General features: G+C 45.1%; 3 protein-coding genes across 6 annotated transcripts; 1 reads left to right on the top strand and 2 right to left on the bottom strand.

Moving 5' to 3' along the window:
* Window positions 1-4,737: 4,737 nt before the first annotated feature.
* Window positions 4,738-10,609, top strand: LOC135595546 (auxin response factor 24-like). 2 transcript variants are annotated; one of them, XM_065086609.1, is made up of 15 exons: window positions 4,738-5,194; window positions 5,293-5,405; window positions 5,553-5,648; window positions 5,732-5,788; window positions 5,913-6,065; window positions 6,153-6,237; window positions 6,677-6,767; window positions 6,845-7,009; window positions 7,216-7,335; window positions 7,441-7,516; window positions 7,586-7,757; window positions 7,844-8,790; window positions 9,382-9,572; window positions 9,653-9,848; window positions 10,182-10,609. In XM_065086609.1, the coding sequence occupies exons 1-15, from the start codon at window positions 5,041-5,043 to the stop codon at window positions 10,188-10,190; spliced, it is 2,625 nt and encodes an 874-aa protein (XP_064942681.1). In that variant the 5' UTR covers window positions 4,738-5,040; the 3' UTR covers window positions 10,191-10,609. The 2 variants fall into 2 exon arrangements, with proteins under 2 accessions (XP_064942681.1, XP_064942680.1); XM_065086608.1 differs by having other exon boundaries at window positions 5,898-6,065.
* Window positions 10,610-13,319: 2,710 nt separating this feature from the next.
* On the bottom strand, window positions 13,320-16,731 carry LOC104000661 (transcription factor ICE1). The gene is made up of 4 exons (XM_009422758.3): window positions 15,394-16,731; window positions 14,530-14,760; window positions 13,790-13,960; window positions 13,320-13,664 (listed from the first exon to the last, which is right to left on the bottom strand). The coding sequence occupies exons 1-4, from the start codon at window positions 16,582-16,584 to the stop codon at window positions 13,578-13,580; spliced, it is 1,680 nt and encodes a 559-aa protein (XP_009421033.2). The 5' UTR covers window positions 16,585-16,731; the 3' UTR covers window positions 13,320-13,577.
* A 1,891-nt stretch (window positions 16,732-18,622) lies between these two features.
* Window positions 18,623-20,986, bottom strand: LOC104000662 (zerumbone synthase-like). 3 transcript variants are annotated; one of them, XM_065086607.1, is made up of 5 exons: window positions 20,863-20,986; window positions 20,238-20,421; window positions 19,908-20,086; window positions 19,721-19,798; window positions 18,623-19,547 (listed from the first exon to the last, which is right to left on the bottom strand). In XM_065086607.1, exons 3-5 carry the CDS (start codon window positions 19,925-19,927, stop codon window positions 18,740-18,742), a joined length of 906 nt encoding a protein of 301 aa, XP_064942679.1. In that variant the 5' UTR covers window positions 19,928-20,086; window positions 20,238-20,421; window positions 20,863-20,986; the 3' UTR covers window positions 18,623-18,739. The 3 variants fall into 3 exon arrangements, with proteins under 3 accessions (XP_064942679.1, XP_009421037.2, XP_018674646.2); XM_009422762.3 differs by lacking the exons at window positions 20,238-20,421; window positions 20,863-20,986 and having other exon boundaries at window positions 19,908-20,177; XM_018819101.2 differs by lacking the exons at window positions 19,721-19,798; window positions 19,908-20,086; window positions 20,238-20,421; window positions 20,863-20,986 and adding an exon at window positions 19,646-19,677.
* Window positions 20,987-22,591: the final 1,605 nt, after the last annotated feature.

Here is a 22,591-nt window from a genome sequence, read left to right as displayed (position 1 = left end):
TGACCCATCTAATTTGATCATATGATTGAAATGAGCTATTAAATATAGTATATTTTTGGAATAATATAGATTCATTGATTCTATATTCTTAACAAGCTTTATAAAATTCATCCATTCTAACAAGTCTATTATCTATCTAAGTAATAGTAGTTATGTGAGGATATTTTCATATTTTTTTTCCATTTCAATTTGCTTTACTCTATGTATTTCCAATACAAGTAAACTTCGTCCAACTCGATCCCCCTTAGTAACATTGTTTAAACAAAAATTCATAGGATGTGAGGATATTTTCTTATGTTATATATAAAAGCTTATAATCATGAAAAGATAGATAGTTTTGTTGATTTTATATTCTTAATAGGTTTCATAAAATTTATCCATTCTAATAAATTTATGACCCATCTAATTTGATCGTATGATTAAAATGAGCTATAAAATATAGATTCATTGATTCTATATTCTTAATAAGCTATTTCATTGTATAATCGGAATAAAATTATTGGTTCAAAGTAATAATAGTTATGACTCTTCCAATCATATGTTCATTAACCTCTATATAGAGTTAATCGGGGGACCCGAGAGGTGATGGTTTACCCTATGATATGGGAGCCCGTCAATCTAGTGATACTATTTATTCATGAATGTGAATAAGACCGTATTGTCTAATAACACATTAGGTTAGGATAACATAATAGCCTTAGCTTAATGACAATATCGAAACGAGGAAAGGCTTCCGGTTGGATCTCACGTTCAAATCTAAATGCATTCCGACATTCGAATTCATATTCCACTAGATTCAATGTACCGCCCGGGAATTCTCTGCAAACTCCAAGTAGTCTTTTTCCACGAGATAGAAAGCCAAAGCATGATAACATGTTTTTGGTAGAAGACAAGTCTCTCGGAATCATTCACTCCGAGCTGATTCTTTTTTATCTCTTGGAAACATGCATTGAACCGAAGCTTCCTCGAAGAAACAAGATCATGATCTTACCATCAACTCACCCAAAGCAAATTGGCTTACATGCATGCATCGTGCTCGGCCACCACCACTCGCATGCACGTCTCCACAATCGTTTGCTTGGTTCAATGAACATTAGATGCGTCATCGATCATACATGCGTTGATGGAACAACGCAGAGGATACAGACACCATTCTCATGTGTTCCTTTCATGAGCCAATCGATAATAGTTGAACTCCAAAAGGTAGGATGATAGCCATAATAGTTTCTCCGTGTCTTGTTGCTTTCCTTGATGACTTGCTTTATGTCCACTACGAAGAGGAAGGATTTGATTCCACAAGAATAGGCACCCCTCATGCTGTGGAGACCGTATTTATTATCATTCCTAATATATAGGAAGATATTTCACATACGCAATAAGGCATTATTAATCTTTTCTAGTTTTTCTCATGTTTTCATTTCCTAATTAATACATAGGAAGATGTCAACTCATAATAGAAATATGATTTTAATAAGGGTTAGTAAAAAAAAAATGATTTTTAATCTTTTGACGATGAGATCTAACATGAGATATAGATCTTCGGTTCCACGTGGAACCAGGAATCCGCTGTGGATCTTGTCGAGCTCTGGTTGGGCTATTTCATGGGCCCCCTATCTTGTCAAGTACCTACAGCACGACTTACGCTCGAACTGCGATTTGACGCGTCGTACGGTAACGTTAGCCGGATCGATCATTAGGAGCGTATCTTCGAGCCGTAATCGAGTTCGACCATCAGCCTCGTCGGCGGCTCGCACGAATTCCAAAGTCGATTTGTCTGTATCAACCTTGTGTTCCACACCGAAACAAGTCACGAGAACCGTAACTGCTGCTCCACCTGTTCCGTTGTCACGGCGCCTCGGTCATCGTGGGCGAGCACGAATCTAGTGACTTGCCCGAATCGTAAAGCGGGTAGTGCTGGATTTCTCGTGCTCCTCGGACCCACTCAGCCGTTTCCATCGTTCCTTTGTTTTTGTTGGAGCCGATTAGATGCGAATGCACTGCATGTGTGTCCGACTTCCTATGGATGTTTGATCACGATCTGTGTGCCAACTACCATCTCCAGATCTTTTATGTCTCCATCATGCATCATCCATCAACGGCACCATATGCCATCAGGATTGCATACTTTTGTTTTGGGAAAGAGAAGCAAGGCATCGTTTCCTTATCCCCCTTGAAGGCGATGATCCACTGGCTGACAAGAACTCAGGCATCAGCTCATGCTTTACCTGTTCGTCTAATTTCCTTTTCAGAGGAACCATAGATGTTGGAGGAAGAAACAACATTATATACATATAGAGAGAGAGAGAGAGAGAGAGAGAGGGGCCGGTGGTTTCATTAGTGCTCTGAGGAGCTCACAATGGTGGTCTCGGCAGAGGGTTGAATGATCCATGTACGGGGAAGCAGCGCCATCGCAGGGGCACCTGCGGCGTCTGCCCCCCGCAACGTGGGCTCGTCACCCACAGCAGCAGAGGCGGCAGCGGCAGCAGGAGGTGGAAGAGGGAAGAGGATGAGGAGGAGCAGCGTCCGGTGTGGCCAAGCGGGGCCCGGCACTTGAATCCAACCAGGTGCGGCTGTTGGTGGTCCTCCACTCACGCCAGCAACCCCCACTTGGGTCTTCCTCATCCTTATCGTCCTCTTGGCGTACCTGCCCAAGCTCACCTCCGTCCTCCTCGCCATCACCCACTGTCTTGTCTCGCCACCAAGCAAACCTCAGTCACTTCCTCCTCCCCCGGGGACGTGGTTGTCTCACAACCACCAAATCCCCCCTCGCCACCACATTGGTCAAATCATGTCCCGCTGGGATAAGTGTGAATTACCCGAACCAAGGGGGTCAACCACGGTCCGGGCATATCCGTGCGAATATTTCAAGCTACCAACCGGGAAAGAAGGCCTGCTCACCGGTCTACTCTCACCCGCTCTAGACTTCGACCAGCCGGCCTTGTTGACTAATTTGCTCATCCATCTTCTTTGACTAATCATCTACGCTCATGCACAGGTTTACTTCGTATGTACGTATCGACGGGTGTATGCAACACCAGTTGTCGTGGTACAGCAGTATGACGACAGACACACGATGTATCGATTGATCATGCCAAATAGTACTATTAGATTCGCACAAGAAGGCTGCCATGTACGCATACGGCACGTAGCAAACGGCCGAAACCGGATCCACGTTGGTTCAGCGCGTGGCCCCGAGAAGCTGCCGCATCATCGTGATGCGTGCCCGTCCTCGATGTGGCTTCTCTGTGCGCCATTCGCGTGCACGTGAAACCGTCGTCCTTTCTCTCCAGCCCATCCAACCAAAAGCCGGACTCATAATCGCGCAATCACAATTATTACGGTTTGACCAGTCGTACGACCATCGCGTCGTTTTAAGGACGTGTGTTTATTTATAATAAGTCGGTCAAATCATGCACTCGTGTCTTACACACACCATTAAAATAATCGGCCCAAGATACATGACGCTGACGTGGCCACATGAATCAACCTCTCCGAGATTTTTTCTTTTTGTACACCTCGCGACACACCGCAAAGAAAATAAATCTACATTAGCTTGCGAACAAAGAATGTATACTTCATCACACCGCCTACTCCAATTGGACGGTTGAGGTAAGGGCAGCGGGTCCCGCTTTGCCAGGCCAAGCGCGCAAGAGCTTGTCGGCTCAGGCACGGGCACGGTCGGGACCCACCCTCCTTGGTCTGATGTTCCTCCCGCCACGGATCCCTTTGGGGCCCGCACCCACGCCAACCCACCCGTTTTTCCTTCCCTCGCCAAAAGTATTCCCACGCGACCGGTCCTCGTGACGTGTCGTAAGCCACGCGTCACATGCTACAGCCCGTGTAGCCCGTCGCCGCGACCTACTCCTCCACGCATCCGCCCTCGGAGCTAACTATCGATCAGCTGCATCAACATAACAGCAATCAGCGATCGCAACGAGCTGTTACGCTTGGTCGTGGGCAACCAAAACGCGACATGTGATTAGTTTGGTCGGTTGCTCGCCGGTTCGAGACAGCCAAAGCCCCGGCCCGGGGGAGGGAGGGGGGATACCTCGGACGAGTAAGGCATTGAAACGTGGCGGAGGAGGCGTTACGGCACATCATGAGGTCGCTGGAGGTGTTACGGTCACCTCCCCGGTGCCGACACCCCTCAATTATGAGACCCTTCGCGGCTCCACCATCGCCCGGTAGTTTCTCGAAACGTGTCCTCCTCCGATGCGGGGACCACGGGAGCACATCCAGCGACTAAAAATAGACGTAAATATATCAAATTTAATATACATGTATATATACATAACCAGCAAGGGAGGGAAAGGTGATAATATTTTATTAATATCGGGAGACTGTCCGTTAATAGCACGACATGGGCGCTCTCCGGGGACGAAACGGGCAGGCGCGGACGCCGTCAAGTCGTTTCCGTTGCCTTGGAGGGGTCATCTAACGGCACCTTGACGGAGTTCGGTTGACCCCGGGCCTGGTTGGGGGATCGACCGTGGTTGAAATGATTGTCCCGGGATTTTGACCCGAGTTAAGCGTCCCTTGATGATCCCGCACGGAGCTTACCTTCCTTTGAACATTTTCCAATTCTGCTCGTGGCCCTTCGTTCTCGTAGGTCTCACCCTAAGTGCGTTCGTCAAACTGAGAAGGACCGTTGATTGTACTGTATGTTTTGGATAGGATCCGGGTATGCCATGGTCGAGGACAGTACGAAGTCTCTCTCCTCTCTTCTGTGCTCTTTCTTCTCTTTGCTGAAAAGAAAAGAAGGGAAGATGTAGAGAGACAGAGCCGACTAGATTGGGGAGAAGCGATAGGAGGAGGGGGTAGCGGAGACGGGCGATTGTGTAGGGTCTACTGGGCATATGCAGAGGCCTTTTCTTGCTTGTTGATTTCGACTACTGCGTTGGATCTCGATCGCTTTGAGGTACCGGGAGGTGTTTGGGAGCTTCAATTTAGGGTTTATGATGGGTTCTTTTGGTTGAATCGGTGGTGGATGTGGAAATTGAGGTTTCGAGGTGGATTTTGGTGGCCTTGGAAAGGAAGTTGATGGCGTCATCGGAGGTGTCGGTGAAGGGGAGCAGCGTAGGGCGAGGGCAGAGCTTGTCGTCGGGGTGCAGCGAGCCGCACGAGGGCGCGCCGGTGAGGGGGGGCGATGCCGAGGGAAGCATGGAGTACTCCGGCGGCGCTGTCAGCGGGAAAGGTGGGTTTCATCCCCGATCGCCGGTGGTGGTGGTGTGTGTTGCTGTTGCTGTCGATGCAAGGTTTTGATTTTGATTTTTGGCGTGGCTTTTGTTTCAGATTCCGAGGATGCGTTGTACACGGAGCTCTGGCTGGCTTGCGCTGGTCCTCTGGTGACAATTCCCAGATTTGGGGAGAGGGTCTTCTACTTCCCACAGGGGCATATAGAGCAGGTGCGACATGGGAATTCTCATAAAATCCAATTTTCGCTTGAATTACCTCCAAAGTTTCGGATTCATGGGGTTTCACTTACCATTCTTAGGACTTCTCTATGTTTGTTCGCCTTCTCCTTACCTCCCAACTATTGCTGGTTGTTTTAGGTTGAAGCGTCCACTAATCAGGTGGCGGACCAGCAGATGCCGGTTTACAACATTCCATGGAAGATCCCTTGTCGCGTTATGGATGTCCGACTGAAGGTGCTGTCATGAAACCCCTAGAAATAAGGAATTCTCCTCATTTTTTCGGTTTTATCATTAAAAAATGATTCGTTTGTTGATAGGCTGAGCCGGACACTGATGAGGTATTTGCCCAGGTGACTTTGATCCCTGATTCGAAGGTATCTCTTCAAAACCTAATCATTTTGTATACTTTTGGGTTGTTTACTATGAACTTTTTGTTGAGCTATGAAGAGAAGTTAAAGAGTTTTCTTTTGGATTTTAACGAAGTTGCTGTTAGTCCAGCAAGATGACACAGTGGAGAAGGAGATGCTTCCGCCTCCACCACCACGGCCTCATGTGTATTCTTTCTGCAAGACACTGACTGCATCTGATACAAGCACACATGGTGGATTCTCGGTGCTAAGACGGCATGCTGATGAGTGCCTACCTCCGCTGGTATAGAATTCAAATCTGTTTTTCTCTCGCCCGGTGGATTCTCTGTGTAAGATTTTGCTTTTTGTTGATTATTTGGTTGGTGATCAGGATATGAGCAGGCAGCCGCCAAGTCAAGAACTGGTGGCTAAGGATTTGCACGGAGTAGAATGGCGCTTCCGCCACATCTTTCGGGGTATTATAAGTTTATTGCCTATACCATTTGTCCTAGGTGTGGTCTGATTGTGGGCTTTGGATCCTCTAAGATTTGGTAAATAGTCATAAGAATGGCACTACCTGTCTCTTTTTTACCAAATGATCGTGGTCTTTATGTGAGAAACATATGCCCATATCTTTGATAATGTGCAGACTATAAAGTTGGCATCTCGAAGTTGGCTTGTCATAATACATTGTTTTCTTTTTCATTAATCTTTTGTAGACAAGTAGTTTAGTATCTCTGACTATTGTACTTTGCAGGTTGAAGTTGTGATCATAATGACATGATTCTATCGTTAACCTTCATATGCTTAAACTGAAATCTAGTTAGATATGTACTGTGCTTTTGACTTTGTCCACCTGATCTAAAGTTATTGTAGTTGTGGGCCTTATTATTTGCTCTGTTGTCTTTAAACTAGGTCAACCACGAAGACACCTACTTCAAAGCGGTTGGAGTGTCTTTGTTAGTTCTAAGAGGCTCGTTGCCGGTGATGCCTTTATATTTCTAAGGTCTGTTAATGTCCATGCTCACCTGACATACATAAATTTTAGTATTATATTCTAAGTGGTTGCTACACGGCTGGCAGAGGGGAGAATGGCGAACTCCGTGTTGGAGTGAGACGTGCAATGAGACAGCAGAATAATGTTCCATCTTCGGTTATATCCAGTCATAGTATGCACCTGGGTGTCCTTGCCACAGCATGGCATGCTGTCAACACTGGAACCATGTTTACAGTTTACTACAAACCACGGTATGCGGGCTTTGCTTTGAATTCCATGCATCATATCACACATAATAAGGCAAATGGTATTTCGTCATTGATTTTAATTAATGGTCAAGAGAAATTTTACAAAGACTAGAATGTTCTCATTACTTTCCAAGCCACTGCTGGTGATTGTTATACAAACCGATCTTACACATCATTCATCTACCTTGTCTGTTTGGTTGTTCCGACAGGACTAGCCCATCAGAGTTCATTGTGCCTTTTGATCAATATGTGGAGTCTATCAAGAGGAACCATTCTGTAGGGATGAGGTTCAAAATGAGATTTGAAGGCGAAGAGGCCCCAGAACAGAGGTATAAGCTTTTTTTATTTCACTTCACTCTATGCATCAGGTCACTTTAGCAGCACTTCAAGTTCGGTAGAATATTTTCTGACTACAAAACTATTTATGCTTAAAGGTTCACCGGAACCATTGTTGGCATAGGAGATTCTGACTCTAGCAGGTGGCCTGGATCAAAATGGAAATGTCTCAAGGTAACTTATCCTGATTTGTTGATAATATTCCTTGAATTAAATTGAGTAGCACTATGTTTTAACTTTTAGGTACGGTGGGATGAGACATCTTCAATTCCTCGTCCGGACAGGGTTTCACCATGGAAAATTGAGCCTGCTCTGACACCTCCTCCTCTCAATCCCCTTTTGATGCCTAGGCCAAAAAAGCCTCGAACAGCTGCATTTTCTTATTCCCCCGACTCATCTATTCTAAGAAAAGAAGGTAAAGTATCATTTTCATGGCCCTAATATTGCACTTGTCGTGATGCATTTTAAAGATAAAATTGACCATTGTGACATGCTACTCAGCTGCTCCGAAAGTCATTGCAGACCCTTCCCAATCACATGGAAGCCCTAGGGTCTTGCAAGGTCAAGAAATCATGACCTTGAGAAGTGCTTTTGCTGATAGTAATGAGTCAGGTGCTGCTAAAAAATCGATCATGTGGTCGACAAATGCTGAAGAGAAAAACGATGTTTCTTCTCAGAGACGATTTGGATCAGATAGCTGGATGCACACAAAGAGGCATGAGCAAACCTGTGCTGAGATATTGTCAGGATTCCGGGCTCCTGATTCTAGTGGGTTTCGCTCACCACTCCTTGAGCATAATTCAGGTGACAAAAGCCTTTCAAAGCCTCACCTCCAAGATCAAGAGTCCAGACATAACTATTCTCCTGGCTCATGGTCGCTGATGCCTCCACATTCAGATTTTAGCATGGGTGAATGCAACTTGAAGACATCCTCGCAAGTTGGTGAGATTTCTCATCTAAAAGCTGAAAGATATAGATGTGGCATGCAGGGTGGTCTTTCTGAGTTTCAGGGTTTAGGAGGTGATCAAACTTCACTGAATTGGTTAGAGCATATGATGCCAGAGTCTCGAAAAGATAACCAGCCACAACCAAAGGTCATCAAACCCCAGCCGCTGGTGCCATCCCAAATTGATGTGGCAAAGCCAAAAGCAAGTAGTGGTTATAAGCTATTTGGGTTTCATATAAATAGCAGCCCGATGATCTCTGAATCAGCTGTGCCGCAGAGCAACTCAGCGGATATTTTGATATCACATAGCTGTCAAACTTCAACATTGCCTCAACCACTTGGCTTGGAGGCTGACAAACATTCTGAGTCGTCCATAGTTGCAAAATTAGTTGGTACAACACCAACAAATGGTGATGCAGAAAAACTTATTCAGGCTTGTCCACAAGCACCTAAAGAAGGCCAGAGCAAGCTGCAAGGTGGTCCAATTAGGAGTTGCACAAAGGTAACCTCTGTTTCAATTTTTACTTCTTGTATCATTGTTGGACATGCTTCTAACAAATCTGAGTTTGGCATCATATGGTACAATTGCTAAGGTGAGTTCTGTCTTGCAATGTAATTATTTACTAGATTACAGATTTAAGTGGCTGGGTTCTGAAATATGTTTTCTATGTCATGTTTTATGCAGGTATCAGTTAATCATATATGTCAATTTAGGTTTTCCCCATTCGATGTACAATAGAGAAGCTTGAAGGAGAACTTATAAATTTGGTTTAAGTAATAAACAGCCAAAATAATTTGGTTTCTTATATAACATACAAAACTTCTCTGGGGTTGCTTGTGAAAATCCACAGTAGGAGTCCTGTTGAATTCATGCTTTAATGAGAAGGTCCATAGCTGGATGAATGCCAACTGAGACCAAACTTACATAAAAAAGTTTCTATTTGTAAATATTGAAAGCTCAATTGCTTCTTGCTATAGAGTAATTTGCAGATTTGTGGCTAGCCATTTATATTGTGAGAATATGGTAGAGTATATGGAGCGATCATTATCCATTACTTTGATTTAGCCTCTGACCTGAGTGTACACATTTCAGGTGCATAAGCAAGGTATTGCTCTTGGTAGATCTGTTGACCTTACCAAGTTCAATGGTTATGATGAACTGATTGCTGAACTAGATCAAATGTTTGAATTTGAGGGTGCGCTGGTGGCTCCCAACAAAAATTGGTTGGTTGTGTACACTGACAATGAAGGTGATATGATGCTTGTTGGAGATGATCCCTGGAAGTAAGTGCTTGGTTTAGGTCCTTTTTTCTACTCCATCATTTTGGTAGTTACTATTTAGGCTGACCTGCTGCTGATTGCAGTGAATTCTGTAACATGGTTCATAAGATATACATCTACACTCGAGAGGAGGTCCACCGGATGAACCCAGGAACTCTAAATTCTAGAGTTGAAGAGAGTCCAGCTGCTTCAGATGAAAAAATAGCTGGCAAAGAAACAAATGGCCCTGTGCCTACTCCTGACCCTGACAATTCCGAGGGCTGTCCAGGTGTTGACGCGGTATGCAGATTTTGCTGTGCTTAGTGTGATGGAAAAGCATGTTACTTAATGAATGTGTCTTTTGTGCAAACCATATGTCTATGCCTACCTTTTGTTTGTTCATGCTATTAATTTAGTGCCATTAAATATTTACACAGTTACATCAAAGGTGCAGAGGAGTTTTTTATGCCCCTTGAGCTTTTATTTTTATACCAAAATGACCGGCCCATAGACCAATTATCAAAATATACTCGTAGAAAAACTTGTGCTCCAATTTGGAGCATCCTTTTTTGTTTTCAGATGATCAAAACTGAAAAGGACTCATCTTTCTTGTCTGTCTGTTGCCTTGTGCAGGCTTTTTAAAGATGTCGAGAAAAGAAAAAAACAATGTGGAAAGTAGCTTTTTTGTGGTGGGTCTAACTTTTGAGATACTTTGTGCTTGCTGGTAAGCCCCATCTTGTCCTCCGTATGCCTGCTGCTGGCCCTAGGCTGGGGCATGGAACCTTTCTTATTTCCTGCAGTTTTGGTGGTATTGTAATTTTGCTTACAAGGCCCCTTTTGGTATATATATACCGGATAGGTAAGGTAGGTCTTAATCCTTTGCACCTACCATGTAAATAGCTTATCCGTCTATTATATATTTATAACTCACATTCCCTATCGTTTTTGTCACTCGTGTGTCATGATACATTTTCTTGGAATGAACCTTAGAGCTTGTTTATAGGCTTTGGTTTGATCAAATTATACGTCTAATGAAATAGCTATTGTAGATTTTATCTTCACTTCTTTCTCTGTGTGAGCTCTAAATTCTGTGTGCTTATTGCCCCACTGGTTCCGCAAGAAGTTAAAAAAGCCTAATATCGACAGTGTGTCTTTGGAGCTACTTGGTTGATGCTTGATCCGACTCCAGCTGACAATATACAGGCTTTCCCTGTAACAAGTTGAACCAACCTTGGATGCAGCTCAAATGTGTTTGTGTTGTGGATAACGTTAGAGCGGAATCATGATCCCATCTTTTCTGCTTCTTTCTGGCTCTGTGAAAGGGACATGGGTTTGTTGAGCACATCTAATTTCCAGAATTTGGTTCCACGAAAGAGACATTTGGTTAGTGGGCAGGTAGCATCGCCACAGGGCTGGCTGGCTGGCCTCTGTATCATCTCGAGCTTGTGGTGGTAGCTGTGAAGTCGACTGCCTCCTACAGCTCAAACATGGACGCACGCTTGTCGACATTCAAATTTTGGATCACATTCAAATTTTGTTAGCGTGATGAGCCCGTGGTTATCAGCTTTGTTTCGTCTGGAATCCAGTCTGTAACCAACGCATGTTATTCTTGAGTTTTATTTGAGGAGCCTTTTTCGGAGAAATGCTAGCGATCGGACATGTGTTCACCTTTTCCCCATAGTTGGCATAGTTGGTTGGTGATCGCATCCTACAGAGACAGCACAACACGGCTTCTCTAGACCATGGAACTTGCATGGTCTGAAGGGAGGAAGATAGCAATAAGTCCTCCAAAAGGAACTGCACCAAGAAGCAGAGCATCTCTGTTTCAAGGCCAAGCTACAACGACGGGCAGAGAAAACGCGGACATGGTGATCGTGATCGCTCCTTTTCCTTGTGCTTTGCTCGACAGGATTCTGCAAGCCTACGGATGCTGCTGCCACCATTTTGTGGGCGTAATACGCTACTATTGCCGTTAATGCTGGTGACTACCAGGAAACATTGCAGCCACTTGGGATCGATTCGCGGTCCATTCTCTCTCTCTCTCTCTCTCTCTCTCTCTCTCTCTCTCTCTCATCTTTGAAGCCCACTATGAATCGACGACATCTTATCCAAATATACCATGTTAATCCACAACTGGCTCATACGATACTCCATGCGAGTCGGCTAGTGTTTTCGGGCACCGACGTACGTTGACTATCTATATCCACTTCATCATCGATATGCAACCGCTGGCTGAGATCCTGAGACAGAGAAACGTTCCCTTCGCTTAATCTCTTCGATTATGTTTGTCAGCTTTGCCATACAAACCTCTTCACCATATTCACCCAAACTTTTAGCTGTTGCCTATCGAAACTCTAAAGCATACGATTTGCTAAAGGCAGAATAACAAAATAGGAATTAGCTTCACCTTTTCAGATCCCACCGAGGGGCTGTTGCCAGTTCAAATGAGACACCCCTTATCAAGTGTCATCATCCCATTCAAACAACAAGTACACACGCAATTCTTCGAGAGAGACAAGGCCCCGAGAAAGTTCCAACAAAGAGAGTCCTACATTTATCATTATGAGTATTTTAGATGACCAAATACTGTGTGAAGGACTGATGCATGTGTACCTGCTGATCTAGATGCCATTCTTCTTCATGATGGATAAATACCATGGATCTCAGTTCCTAGTACCTGTCAAAGTATCTCGATGCTGCTGCTTTGGAGGAACCAACCCATGATAAAGCTCGTTTCACTGTTCACCGGTCTAGCTTCTGGTTTGAATACTTCCAAGCAGAAGAAGCCAATCAAGCAGCCTTTTAGTTGTCACTGTTGCCTCTGAGGACTTCTGAAAGCTTTTGGGGACATCCATGTGGCAGCAGAAACTAGATAGTGTCATCATCCGCTTGCAGTTCGAGTCATGGGGATCACACCAGAGATTTGATAGCAATGCGAAGATGCGCCGCAACCTGATGACACAAAATGACTGAGAAATCGATACTGTGCAGACCCAGAAAACAGTTCATTTCTGAACAAGGTTGCCACTCTTTTATCTCCAGGGTAATGGCTCCAGCTATGGTTTGTCTTGATGGCAGTATGGGGGATGAATGACCCGAGAATGTGACAGAAACAACAGTAACAACAAAGAGGTCAGTGAGCTGGTGACGGTCGAGGATCTTGTCAGTGATGACACTGGCCAGTGAGCTGGTGATGTGCAGTGGAAGCTGAGAGGACGATGGCACCAACACGATATAAATGAATGAATTTAATGAGGGTGCATCCATTTGCTGGACCAAAGATAAGGGAGATGAGGTCCAGACCTGTCAGGCCACACAGATTCAATCCACATCATCCGATGGCATCTCTCTTCAGAACACGGATGAGAAGCCATGACGGATAGCAATTAAAGAACATGAAAGAACAGATCAGCTGCAGAGACTTGCAACTCTTTCAGCACTTCAACCTTGTTCCATGCAATTACTCAGCAGTCCTTTCCATTGGTTTCAGAATAACTGGACAGATCAGATTTCAACCTCATCAGATAAAGCTTGTTGTTCATGTCAATTGCATGCCATTGTTAGTAAACAAAAAGCAAATACTTGGGTTTAATTAGTTTCTGAAAGGGAAGTTTAACTACAAGGGAGAAGGGAAAAGTTACTGAGCGCTAGCACACATTCAACATGAAATTACATCCGAAAGAGGTCGTAGAAGAGCAAGACAGGCTTCCACTAATCCAATTCACCATGATACTATGCGAAACTGAAGTCGAACAAATTAGTCATGTCGGATGATACAAATATTCCACGGTAAACTCTTATTCCATGATGAAAGAGTAACAAACTGTTCATTGGCTACAGAACTAGCTTAGTGATGTGTGACATCGACACCTTCCTTAAGATATGAAACACAAAATGCTAAGAAATTGCTGAAATGCTCACATGACCTCTTCATTACTGCTTTTAAAACGATATATAAAATGGCTAGAACTTAGAAGCACCCTCTGAGCACCATTAAAATCAATGCAATTTCTGATTCTCCTTGATTTCTCATGACACTGTATTATCGAAGCCGGCAGAGTTTAAGAGCACCGCCTTGATATCTTCTGGCAGAACACCAGGACCTTCCTTGGATTGCTGATAAGGGAACAAGAAAAAAGATTACCATCCTTGGCAAGTAAACAATGAGGCAAACCCAGCTAAAAGATGAGAGGATGTAATGAATTTTGTTAATATAAGGATACGATGAGACCAAAGCTTACCTCAGCTCGGAAAACATCCATGGCAAACCCATTGAAACAGCTGATGACAGCCTGCTGGATGTCAATTCCAAGGCCATCGAGTGCCCTCATAGTGGAGAGCAATAGGCCAGGTCTTCGGGCACAAAACATATGAATGTTAACTGCTCGGCCTTCTCTTACCCTGACCTCAACCTATAAAATAAGCAGTGTAGATCAGTTTGTCACATAGCAGCAAAAAAGTAGAAACCTTGAAGACCCAGTCCAGTAAAATTGGCAACCATGCTTTTTATAGTCTATTCTGATCTTACGTTCCTGGGATGACAAGGATTGTTTGTCAAGAAGTTTAAGATCAAACAAAGTGAATGCAAGCAGCCATCTAATTTTCTGAGGACAATAATTTAGATGAATATATGAAAAATCAAAAGATTGTTCCGCGGTTGTGAGGTTCAAGTAATAAGGTAAATATTTGTATATGGCATTTGGGCCTTTATGTCTTGCGACAAATGGCTAGCATACATTTGCATCGATTAGCAATTGTAGTTTGTGAGGATTACATCAGATTGACCAGTTATCAAATTTACAAAAAACATAACGAAGTCTACTTGATCAACAAAAGCTGCATCTTTCAGTGCTCACTACATTTTAGAAAAGGAAGAGTTCATTCAGTTAAGTTGCTACTCCTGGAAATTAGCATAAGAGATGGCAATATTTTATATTGGCAGTAAATGAAAAAAACAAGAGGCTCATGCATAGATACTCACTCTTGCTGGCTGAGCATTTGGGCTTGGTACAGAACTTGGGCAGAGCTCCTCCTTCACACGGCATGATAAAGTGGGTAGTGTTGGCGTCAACGGGTGAAAGCTTGTTGCACTTGTAACAGGCACCGAAGAACTGGAAGGTGTCGATTCGAGTTCATTGTGAAGGTCGTTGATCCTTCGCAAAAGCTCTTTCAGGTACTCAATTGCATCACCAAGAATGGATGCTCTGTCCATCTAACAAGACCAGATTGATTAGTTGTACCGAACTCGGAAAAAACACAAATAAAAAGATAGGATCTTCATTGACTGAATCAGGAAAATATCCCTGTAAAAAATGTAATGATTTCTGTATAATAAATATCTAACATGTGCAGACAACAATGTGCGTGCGAGTGAGGATATCCAAAATCACCTTTGATGCTGAGCTCAGAAAGAACACAAATAAAATGATAAGATCTTCCTGGAATATGTCCTATGAAAATGTAATGATTTGTGTTCAATGAAGATCTAAAATGTGCAGATAACAATGTGTGTGTGAGGATATCCAAATTCACATTCAAATAGTAGATAAAACAAATTGTATGTTTCGTTCGACGCAGCATAGGAGCGCTATCAATAATTTATTACTAAACAATGCGTAAATAGGATTACTGATAAGTTGTTATTTGCAAAGGACTCGAGTCCATTTAATCATAGCAATGCAGAACTCTCCAATAGCTAGAGATAGTAAGTCACTAGAAATCTTGCAGCTAAAAACCAAATGGAATCTATGTGTTGTTGTATAAATTTTACGTGTGCAGATTACAATCTATGTTGAATCCTACAATTTTACACTGTAAAGAAGAAGTGGAGGATACAAGTCTTTACCTTGCTGATCTTGGGAACAACAGACCTAAGCATGTAAAGCCGGTCATTGAGCTTCTTCCTTCTCCTCCTCTCGGCCATCAAGTTCTTCGCAGGCAGGCCCTTCTTCTTCCCTTTCTGATCTCCACCTCCGGTCACCGTGCTGTTGGCATAAGAGTTGCTACCTCCACAACCGCCGCCGCCATTTGCGTTCTCCTCACCTATGACATTCTCCGCTGCAGCATCATCCGTGTCATAATTCAATCCCGATGCGTCGATGCTCCCGTCGTCCATCTCATCCTCCTCATTCCCCTTCCTCCTCTTGTTGCTCTCTTCTTCCAACTCAGTCTTCCCACGGTTCCCCGGCACCACCCCTTCCCACTCCCAAAGCCCCAAGAGACCACCTTTTTCGCCGGAAACTGATGAATTCTGCCGAAGAGCGGCGGCCGCCCGCTTCTGGAACAGAGTGGGCTGCGCACCCACGGGCGGGAAGATCTCCAGAGGCCTCAACACCTTGGGCCGGTTGAGAAATGGAGAACTCTCGAAGCCGTCGAAGCCCATGGGGCCGAAGGCGGCACCGGAGCTGGAACCAGAACAGTGCCCGGACGAGGGCAGCAGATGGTCACCAGAGAATGCGGCTCCGGAGCTCAGATCGGGACAACCAAGCTGCTCGCCCGCCCCCATTCCTGCAAAACCAAGGACTCCTCCCCCGCCACAACCTCTGTTCATCATGACCGGGAAATTGGACACTTGGGAAGCCTGGAGAAACCCCGGGGCGTCGCAGCCGACACCAAACCCGGTGTCGAAGGGGTTGGAGCTAACCGAGACGAAGAGAGAGGAAAGGGCTGATTTTGCAGTGAAAAATGGCTGGTTTTGATCGAGGTTGACGACGGGTGGGAGCATCAGGGCCTCGTGCGGCGAAACATTCGAGGGAAAGGCCACGTCCGTGAGCTCCTGATGTGTCTGGAACGCCTGAAAGGAATGGTGGGAGGCGGCAGGCGGCACGGGGTTGGAGGCAGCGGCGCTGCCCAGGTACCAGTCGTTGTCGTCGTCGTCGTCCAGCATGGACTTGAAGCTGAGGAGGCCGAGCTCGTCCCTGCGCCCTCCCATCACCCCGCTACTGGCGTTGGACGCGTTCGCTCTCGTCCACGACGCGGCGTCGTCCTCGTCGCCTCCTCCTTCCGTCCACACCCCGCCATTGATCCCCGAGAGCATGGCCGCTCCTGTCCTCTCTCCGCGTTACAGAAGAAGACAGAAGACGGTGTGGGGTTGGGTATTAAGGCCTTTTAACCTTTTCTCTACCGTTTCAGAGCTCGCAGCACTCCGCCTGCGAGGGGATGCATTCAAACCATTGCGTTTCACGAAGGGAGAGCAGCAGACGTGTGGCGTGGTGGCCTTCCGCTCCTTTCCTGTCACTTCCTATTATTGCCATGTCGGAATCCCCAATATGCCCACGAGCAAAGGCTCTGCTCATCATCACCGGCAGAGTCCACAGACCATTGACAGGCGGTGAACAATGCTCATGTCTTCATACAATTAATCTCTGTAGGTCTCACAGTACAATTCACATCAGTTTGGCCAAGAATTCCAGCATTGTTTGCTGTTGGAAGCTGCTGTGATCTGCTAGCTTTTCATCTACTACAAACCTTGTCATTTGCTGCAGTAACTTTAGTTGTGTGCGGAACAAAACATTACTCATCTACAGATCGATGAGTGGTCCAAGTGGTATCGGTAGTCAACAAATGAGGCCAGCCATATCCATGTGAAGGACATAAAGCTTTGTTTTGTGTTGGATGATGGAGCGAGAAGGGAACACAGACATGGGGAAGTCCTTTTCGACAGTGCCGAGGGAGCTTAGTCCAGTAACCTCTTGATGCCAACACTTCGAGGAGCAGAACAGATGCTCTTTTGTTGTGAGGTAGAATGATACAGCAGGTAAGGGATATTGTAGCCTGCAACCTCATGTAGAAACACCATGCATTCCATATCTTATCTCATGCATCATTGTCCAAACTACAGAAGAACATGATTCTGATTGCAGCTGTAGAAAAGGAAGGTAAAAAAAATGAGTAGGGAGAAGGAGAGGCTTTCTTTTAAGGTATTGAAGGACAGTAATGTCATGATGAATGCATCTCTAAGGACCACATCTGTTATTCTTCCAAGGGAAGTGGTAATAACTCGAGAAAGAGATGGAGGTCTGCAGTATTCCCTGGTAAATTGGGCAATCACCAACTGAGGTAGACGGAGAGGTGGGGCTGTGCTTTAACGGCCGGAAGAGGTCCCAGGCACAGCGTTATTTATGGTAGAGGAGACAAACAGGGATACGAGAGAGAGAGAGAGAGAGATGCAAGGTGGGAATAAAGTGGAGAGAGAAGAGGATGGGAGGGGAAGCCAAGTATCTCGTGATTGCTTCTATTCAACTCGGATGGGTTTCCTCAGCTTTCATGCATCTCGCACTGATGGTTACTGCCAAACCTGGTTTGTCGTTGTCCACAGACTGCAACCCAAACAGTTCATCGTGTGTGTTCTTTGACCAAGAAAATTAGCACCACTGCAGCAAAAGACAGCGAGACAAGACTGAGAGTGAGAAGAAGGATTTATGATGCATCACCTGCTGAATTAAAGCTGTGCGACTCTAATAATCTCAAAATATAAAACCAACAAGAGAAGAAGAACTTCTCAAAATGTTATCTACACAATTAGCATATGTATCTCTTTCAATTAAAATTAATTATCCAATAAAATACATTAATATATATATATATATATAAATTTTGATTTTAAGAAAAATAAGCATAGAACCACCCAACCCCATCATTGGACCAAGTTATCAGAGCCCAGATTTGTCTTGGGCCACTTCATCTTGGGCCTATTCATTCTTATAGCCATCTACTTAACCCAATTCTGGGCTCTTGGGCTCTAATAAATTGGTCTATTCATTAGGCAGTGGTTTTATGCTTATTTTCCTTTATATATATATATATATATATATTCACTGGATTAATTGCATAAATGTGTTGGTAATGTGATATAGTTCTATTGATGGAAGCATGGTGGGCAAAGGTAGAAACATTGTGATTCGAGGACCAACATCTCACATGGCTGTCATCAATAAGCACTAATTCCAGATGCCACTGATGGCAATGCAGGCAGACCGCCGGTTGCGCAGTTCCTATCCAAGCCAGGTAGATGAAGCTTATGTTAGTCATGGAGGAAATGGTTGCTCTCTTCCTCTTCCGGCCTCGGCATGATCTTCTAGAGTTGAACTGTCCGCTGTAGTTAGGATGCACAGAAAACAAGCAAAACACAGGTTGCAGCAAACTATATCCTGACATGTACTTTGCGCCAAAGGAGCAGGAAACAAAGACAACTATAGCTCGAGCCTGTCGGGCGTCGGCAGATTTAGCTGCTTGTAGCTTGTGAATCCCCCGTCGAGCACCAGGTTATGACCTGTGATGTACTTGGAATCGTCCGACGCCAGGTAAACGGCTGCCTTGGCGACGTCGATCTCCTCACACTTTGCTCCGTTCAACTCGCTCAAACCATCCACTATCTCCATTATCTTTTGCCTTCCCACGTCGCCGTATATCTGAGCCAACTGATCCACCACCAGCCGCGTCGGGATCACGAATGGCGAGATGCAGTTGACTCGGACCCCGCGGCGGCACAGTTCGCCGGCGACCGACTTCACGATCCCGGTCACCGCAAACTTGGAGATGGTGTATGGGTGCGTGCCGAGCCCTCCCATGAGCCCGCTGACGCTTGAGATACAGATGATGGAGCCCGAGCCGGTTGGGGCCATGACGCGGGCCGCGTGCTTGATTCCGGCCAGGGTTCCGCGGACGTTGACGCCCATGACGTGGTCGAAGTCAGCCAGGTCGAGGCGGGCGACGTCGGGGGCCATCGGCGGGCCAGCGATGCCGGCGCTGTTGTGCATGATGTGCAGGCGGCCGTGGCGGGCCACGGCGAAGTCGACAGCTTCGGCCACTTGTTGCTCGACGGTCACGTCGCACTCCACGAACTGGGCGTGCGGGCCGAGCTGTTGGGCGGCTTGCTCGCCCAGTAACGCGTCGACGTCAGCGAGGACGACGGTGGCGCCCTCTTCGATGAACTCACGTGCCGCGGCCTTGCCCAGCCCACCTGCTCCTCCGGTGATCAGAGCCACCTTCCCCTCCAACCTGCAACCATGCATTTCGCAGAGGGAAACAGACGCTCATCCATAGAGATTTACCGACGAGACATCAAGAAGCTCATAATTTAGATGCTACAAGTTAACCTATCAATCATTGCCATATCAGTTAACTGTAGACGACAGGAACGAGTTTGCCACCTCAACGCATAGCAGACTCACCTGCCTCTCTGCCTCGCCGACGAGAACTTGACCTGTTTTCGCCATGAACTCTCCTTCGTTCCGGCCACGGCCACTCTCCTGCTTAATTTCCGAGCCAGTGTAATCACAAATCGAGAAGAATAGACACCATCGTCAGCTTAAATACTCAGTCTCCACAAGTTTGAGAGGACAAAGGCGGAGGACGTACCGGGAGACAAGGCGGAGCATCCTGGCGGCGGAGAAGAAGAGCGGATGGTCTCTCAATATCTCGATGGCCTTCTCTTGTCCGTTGGGGCTGCTCTCTTTCTTCCACGACTATATAACGACGACGAGCTCGCTTCCCATGCAACCCGTTTTCCCATATAAATCTGTATTACTAGTATATCTCTGTTTGGATCAGAAAAGGCCGATATAGTATGGACAAAGTTGGTGGAATTTGAAGGGGAAAGCGTAACACAAACAAGGAAAAAAAGGAAGCGAAGCCTGTGACTCCCCACACTAACATCGCACGGGAGAACAGGCGAAGCCTGCGACGCACCCTGTGAGAGAGAGTACAGTCAACGACTGCTTTCTTGACGCGTGTCCCGCCTCAGGTGTCTGGCCGTACGTTGGAGCTGCGTGTGGCTGTATGGTGGACCGCGTGTCAGCAGCAGCTCACGGCTTGCTTTGATATCCGTGTTGGCGCCCGTCGCGGAGTTTATCTTCTTCTTCCTCCAGCCTGCCTGCGAAGGTTGCAGTGTGAGTCATCCACATGAAAGAAGCGTTCGTATACATTTCATCAAACATTCTGTCAAATATGTAGGATTGGAATTCTTTTGGGATACATATACGTAGGTTAGAGATGATGTCTTTACTTGTAAATTCTCTAAACAAAAGAAAGGTTCTCAGCATCATATCCTTTCTGCCTAATGGTGTAATAGTTATCGCACCAAACAATACGAGGGCATCATTTTATTAGCAGAGCATTGGGTGAATTATTTGCAGCAGACGTAGAAAAGTAAGTCCGAAATCAGGTGAAGCATCACATCTTGGGCTACTAAAAGACAACAAGCGTGACAACATTCTAGTTACGAGTCACCTTCGTTTGCTTAATCAAAGTCATAAGAGTACACAGAGAACATGAAACAGGCAGGAAGCTGGCATGATAGCCACAGGTGGCTTACCTTCTTCAAAGGAGCAAGAGAAAAGCTGCATTGGGTTTGGTTTGGCGTCAGCTAAATGCAGGAAATATGTATGTCCCAAAGGGCTCAAACAACCCACTGCATTTGTTGGCAGTGGATGAGGCTGTGCTTTTGACCCCCTGCAGTGGATGAAGCAGAGCATCCGCAGAGTTATGCCGCCACATATATCCAAAGAGCAGCCCCCATCAACTTCATCTTTCTTTTATCCCCTCATGTAGGTTTGTGTGGTGCTCCATGAAATCATGGATGCAGTTCCCAGGTTGCCTTCTTCGTCAGGGTGGGGAAACAACACCGGGACAGCTTTGGTTTCTCCCAGCTGGCGTCGCTTGTTGTTTTAGACGTAATGGTGGCTTTGTTTACGAGTGCGCGTTCCCATCGATCATTACTTTTGCCATGCATGATTACAGCCTGGTCGAGCCGCACGATCGCGATCCGACGGTCCTTGATAAACTAGAATGCCTTTTGTCGGAGACACTGTCAGCGCCATGTTTGACGTTGGCTTGTCTTAGGTTCTTTCGCTGACAAGGAAGCTTGTTCATGTCTCGTTCTTTTGTGCCTTCATCTGCTGAGACGACCCAATACCTAGCGTGCTTTCATGCACAAAACAAGCTTTTGGTTGCACATGGAACAGAATTAGCTTCAATCATTGCACACAGTTCGTGGTTTATATGAGTAATTAAAGAATGATGTGATGGAAGATGCATTGTCTAGCTTCATCAATATCTCTAACTATACATGAAACGAGAGAACACAAAAGTACATGGAAAGATTATTGAAAGCAGAGTGGTTTCTTGCTGTGTAATTGCCAATAAACGACTCCAAGACCATTTTGTTATGGTGCATCGAGGAAAATGAATGTACCTTTATTTTGTGACAAGTTAATACAATTTAGGCAATATATAATATAAAGATGGGATTCGATGCACATCGAAGGCCAAGACTTTTATCAATTAAGCTAAACCCCTCTTATTTTAAGTAATGTTATTCTTTCTAAAGTAGATAAGATATTTACCTTTTCAACCATAATTTAAGTTCATAGAGATTCGAAGGGGAATGACAAAAGGATCAACCTTTGACTTATAAACCAGTCACTCAAGTTTGCTATACATAAGGAAGAAAAGAAATGACGGTTTGTAGTATTCGAGAAAAAGAACGTTTCCATCTAAAAGGTTTATGATTTTGATCATCATATCATATATATATGTCATTATAGTCCTTGAATAGCCAACCTAATGGCTTTATAACTTTGGTCACGATTCCATGCATCTATATGACAAAATTCATCTAAATAGTTAGTTATAATTCTCAACCAGATTATGTTACAACTATATCAACCTTAATTACTTTAAGGAGCGTTTTGACCAACATGGGTCAACTCTTCCCTTCCCATAATACTAACGTGACACCAACGCCGCGTTAGCATACGCCAACTTAGCACATAGGGCACGTTGAGGCCTCGTGCATCCACAGTCCAGTGCCATGCGACATAAATAGAGTTATCTAACGCCTACATGGGAAATTTAGGACCTGAGTTATAAATATTGCTATTAATGCGAAAATTAACCATTATTCATTAAAATTCGACCAGTGAAGGGGTTTTTTTCTTTATTTATTTATCACAATTAACCATATTATGTTTTGTTTGAACCAGAAACAAGTGGAGGTCGTATCAATTCACAAGTGGGTGTATCGTAATCTATAATTTACTGTA

This window comes from Musa acuminata, chromosome BXJ1-10 (genome assembly GCF_036884655.1).
Source record: "Musa acuminata AAA Group cultivar baxijiao chromosome BXJ1-10, Cavendish_Baxijiao_AAA, whole genome shotgun sequence".
Lineage (NCBI taxonomy): Eukaryota > Viridiplantae > Streptophyta > Magnoliopsida > Zingiberales > Musaceae > Musa > Musa acuminata.
Note: the sequence above shows the minus strand (reverse complement) of the source record. Positions and strands in the feature narration are given on the sequence as shown.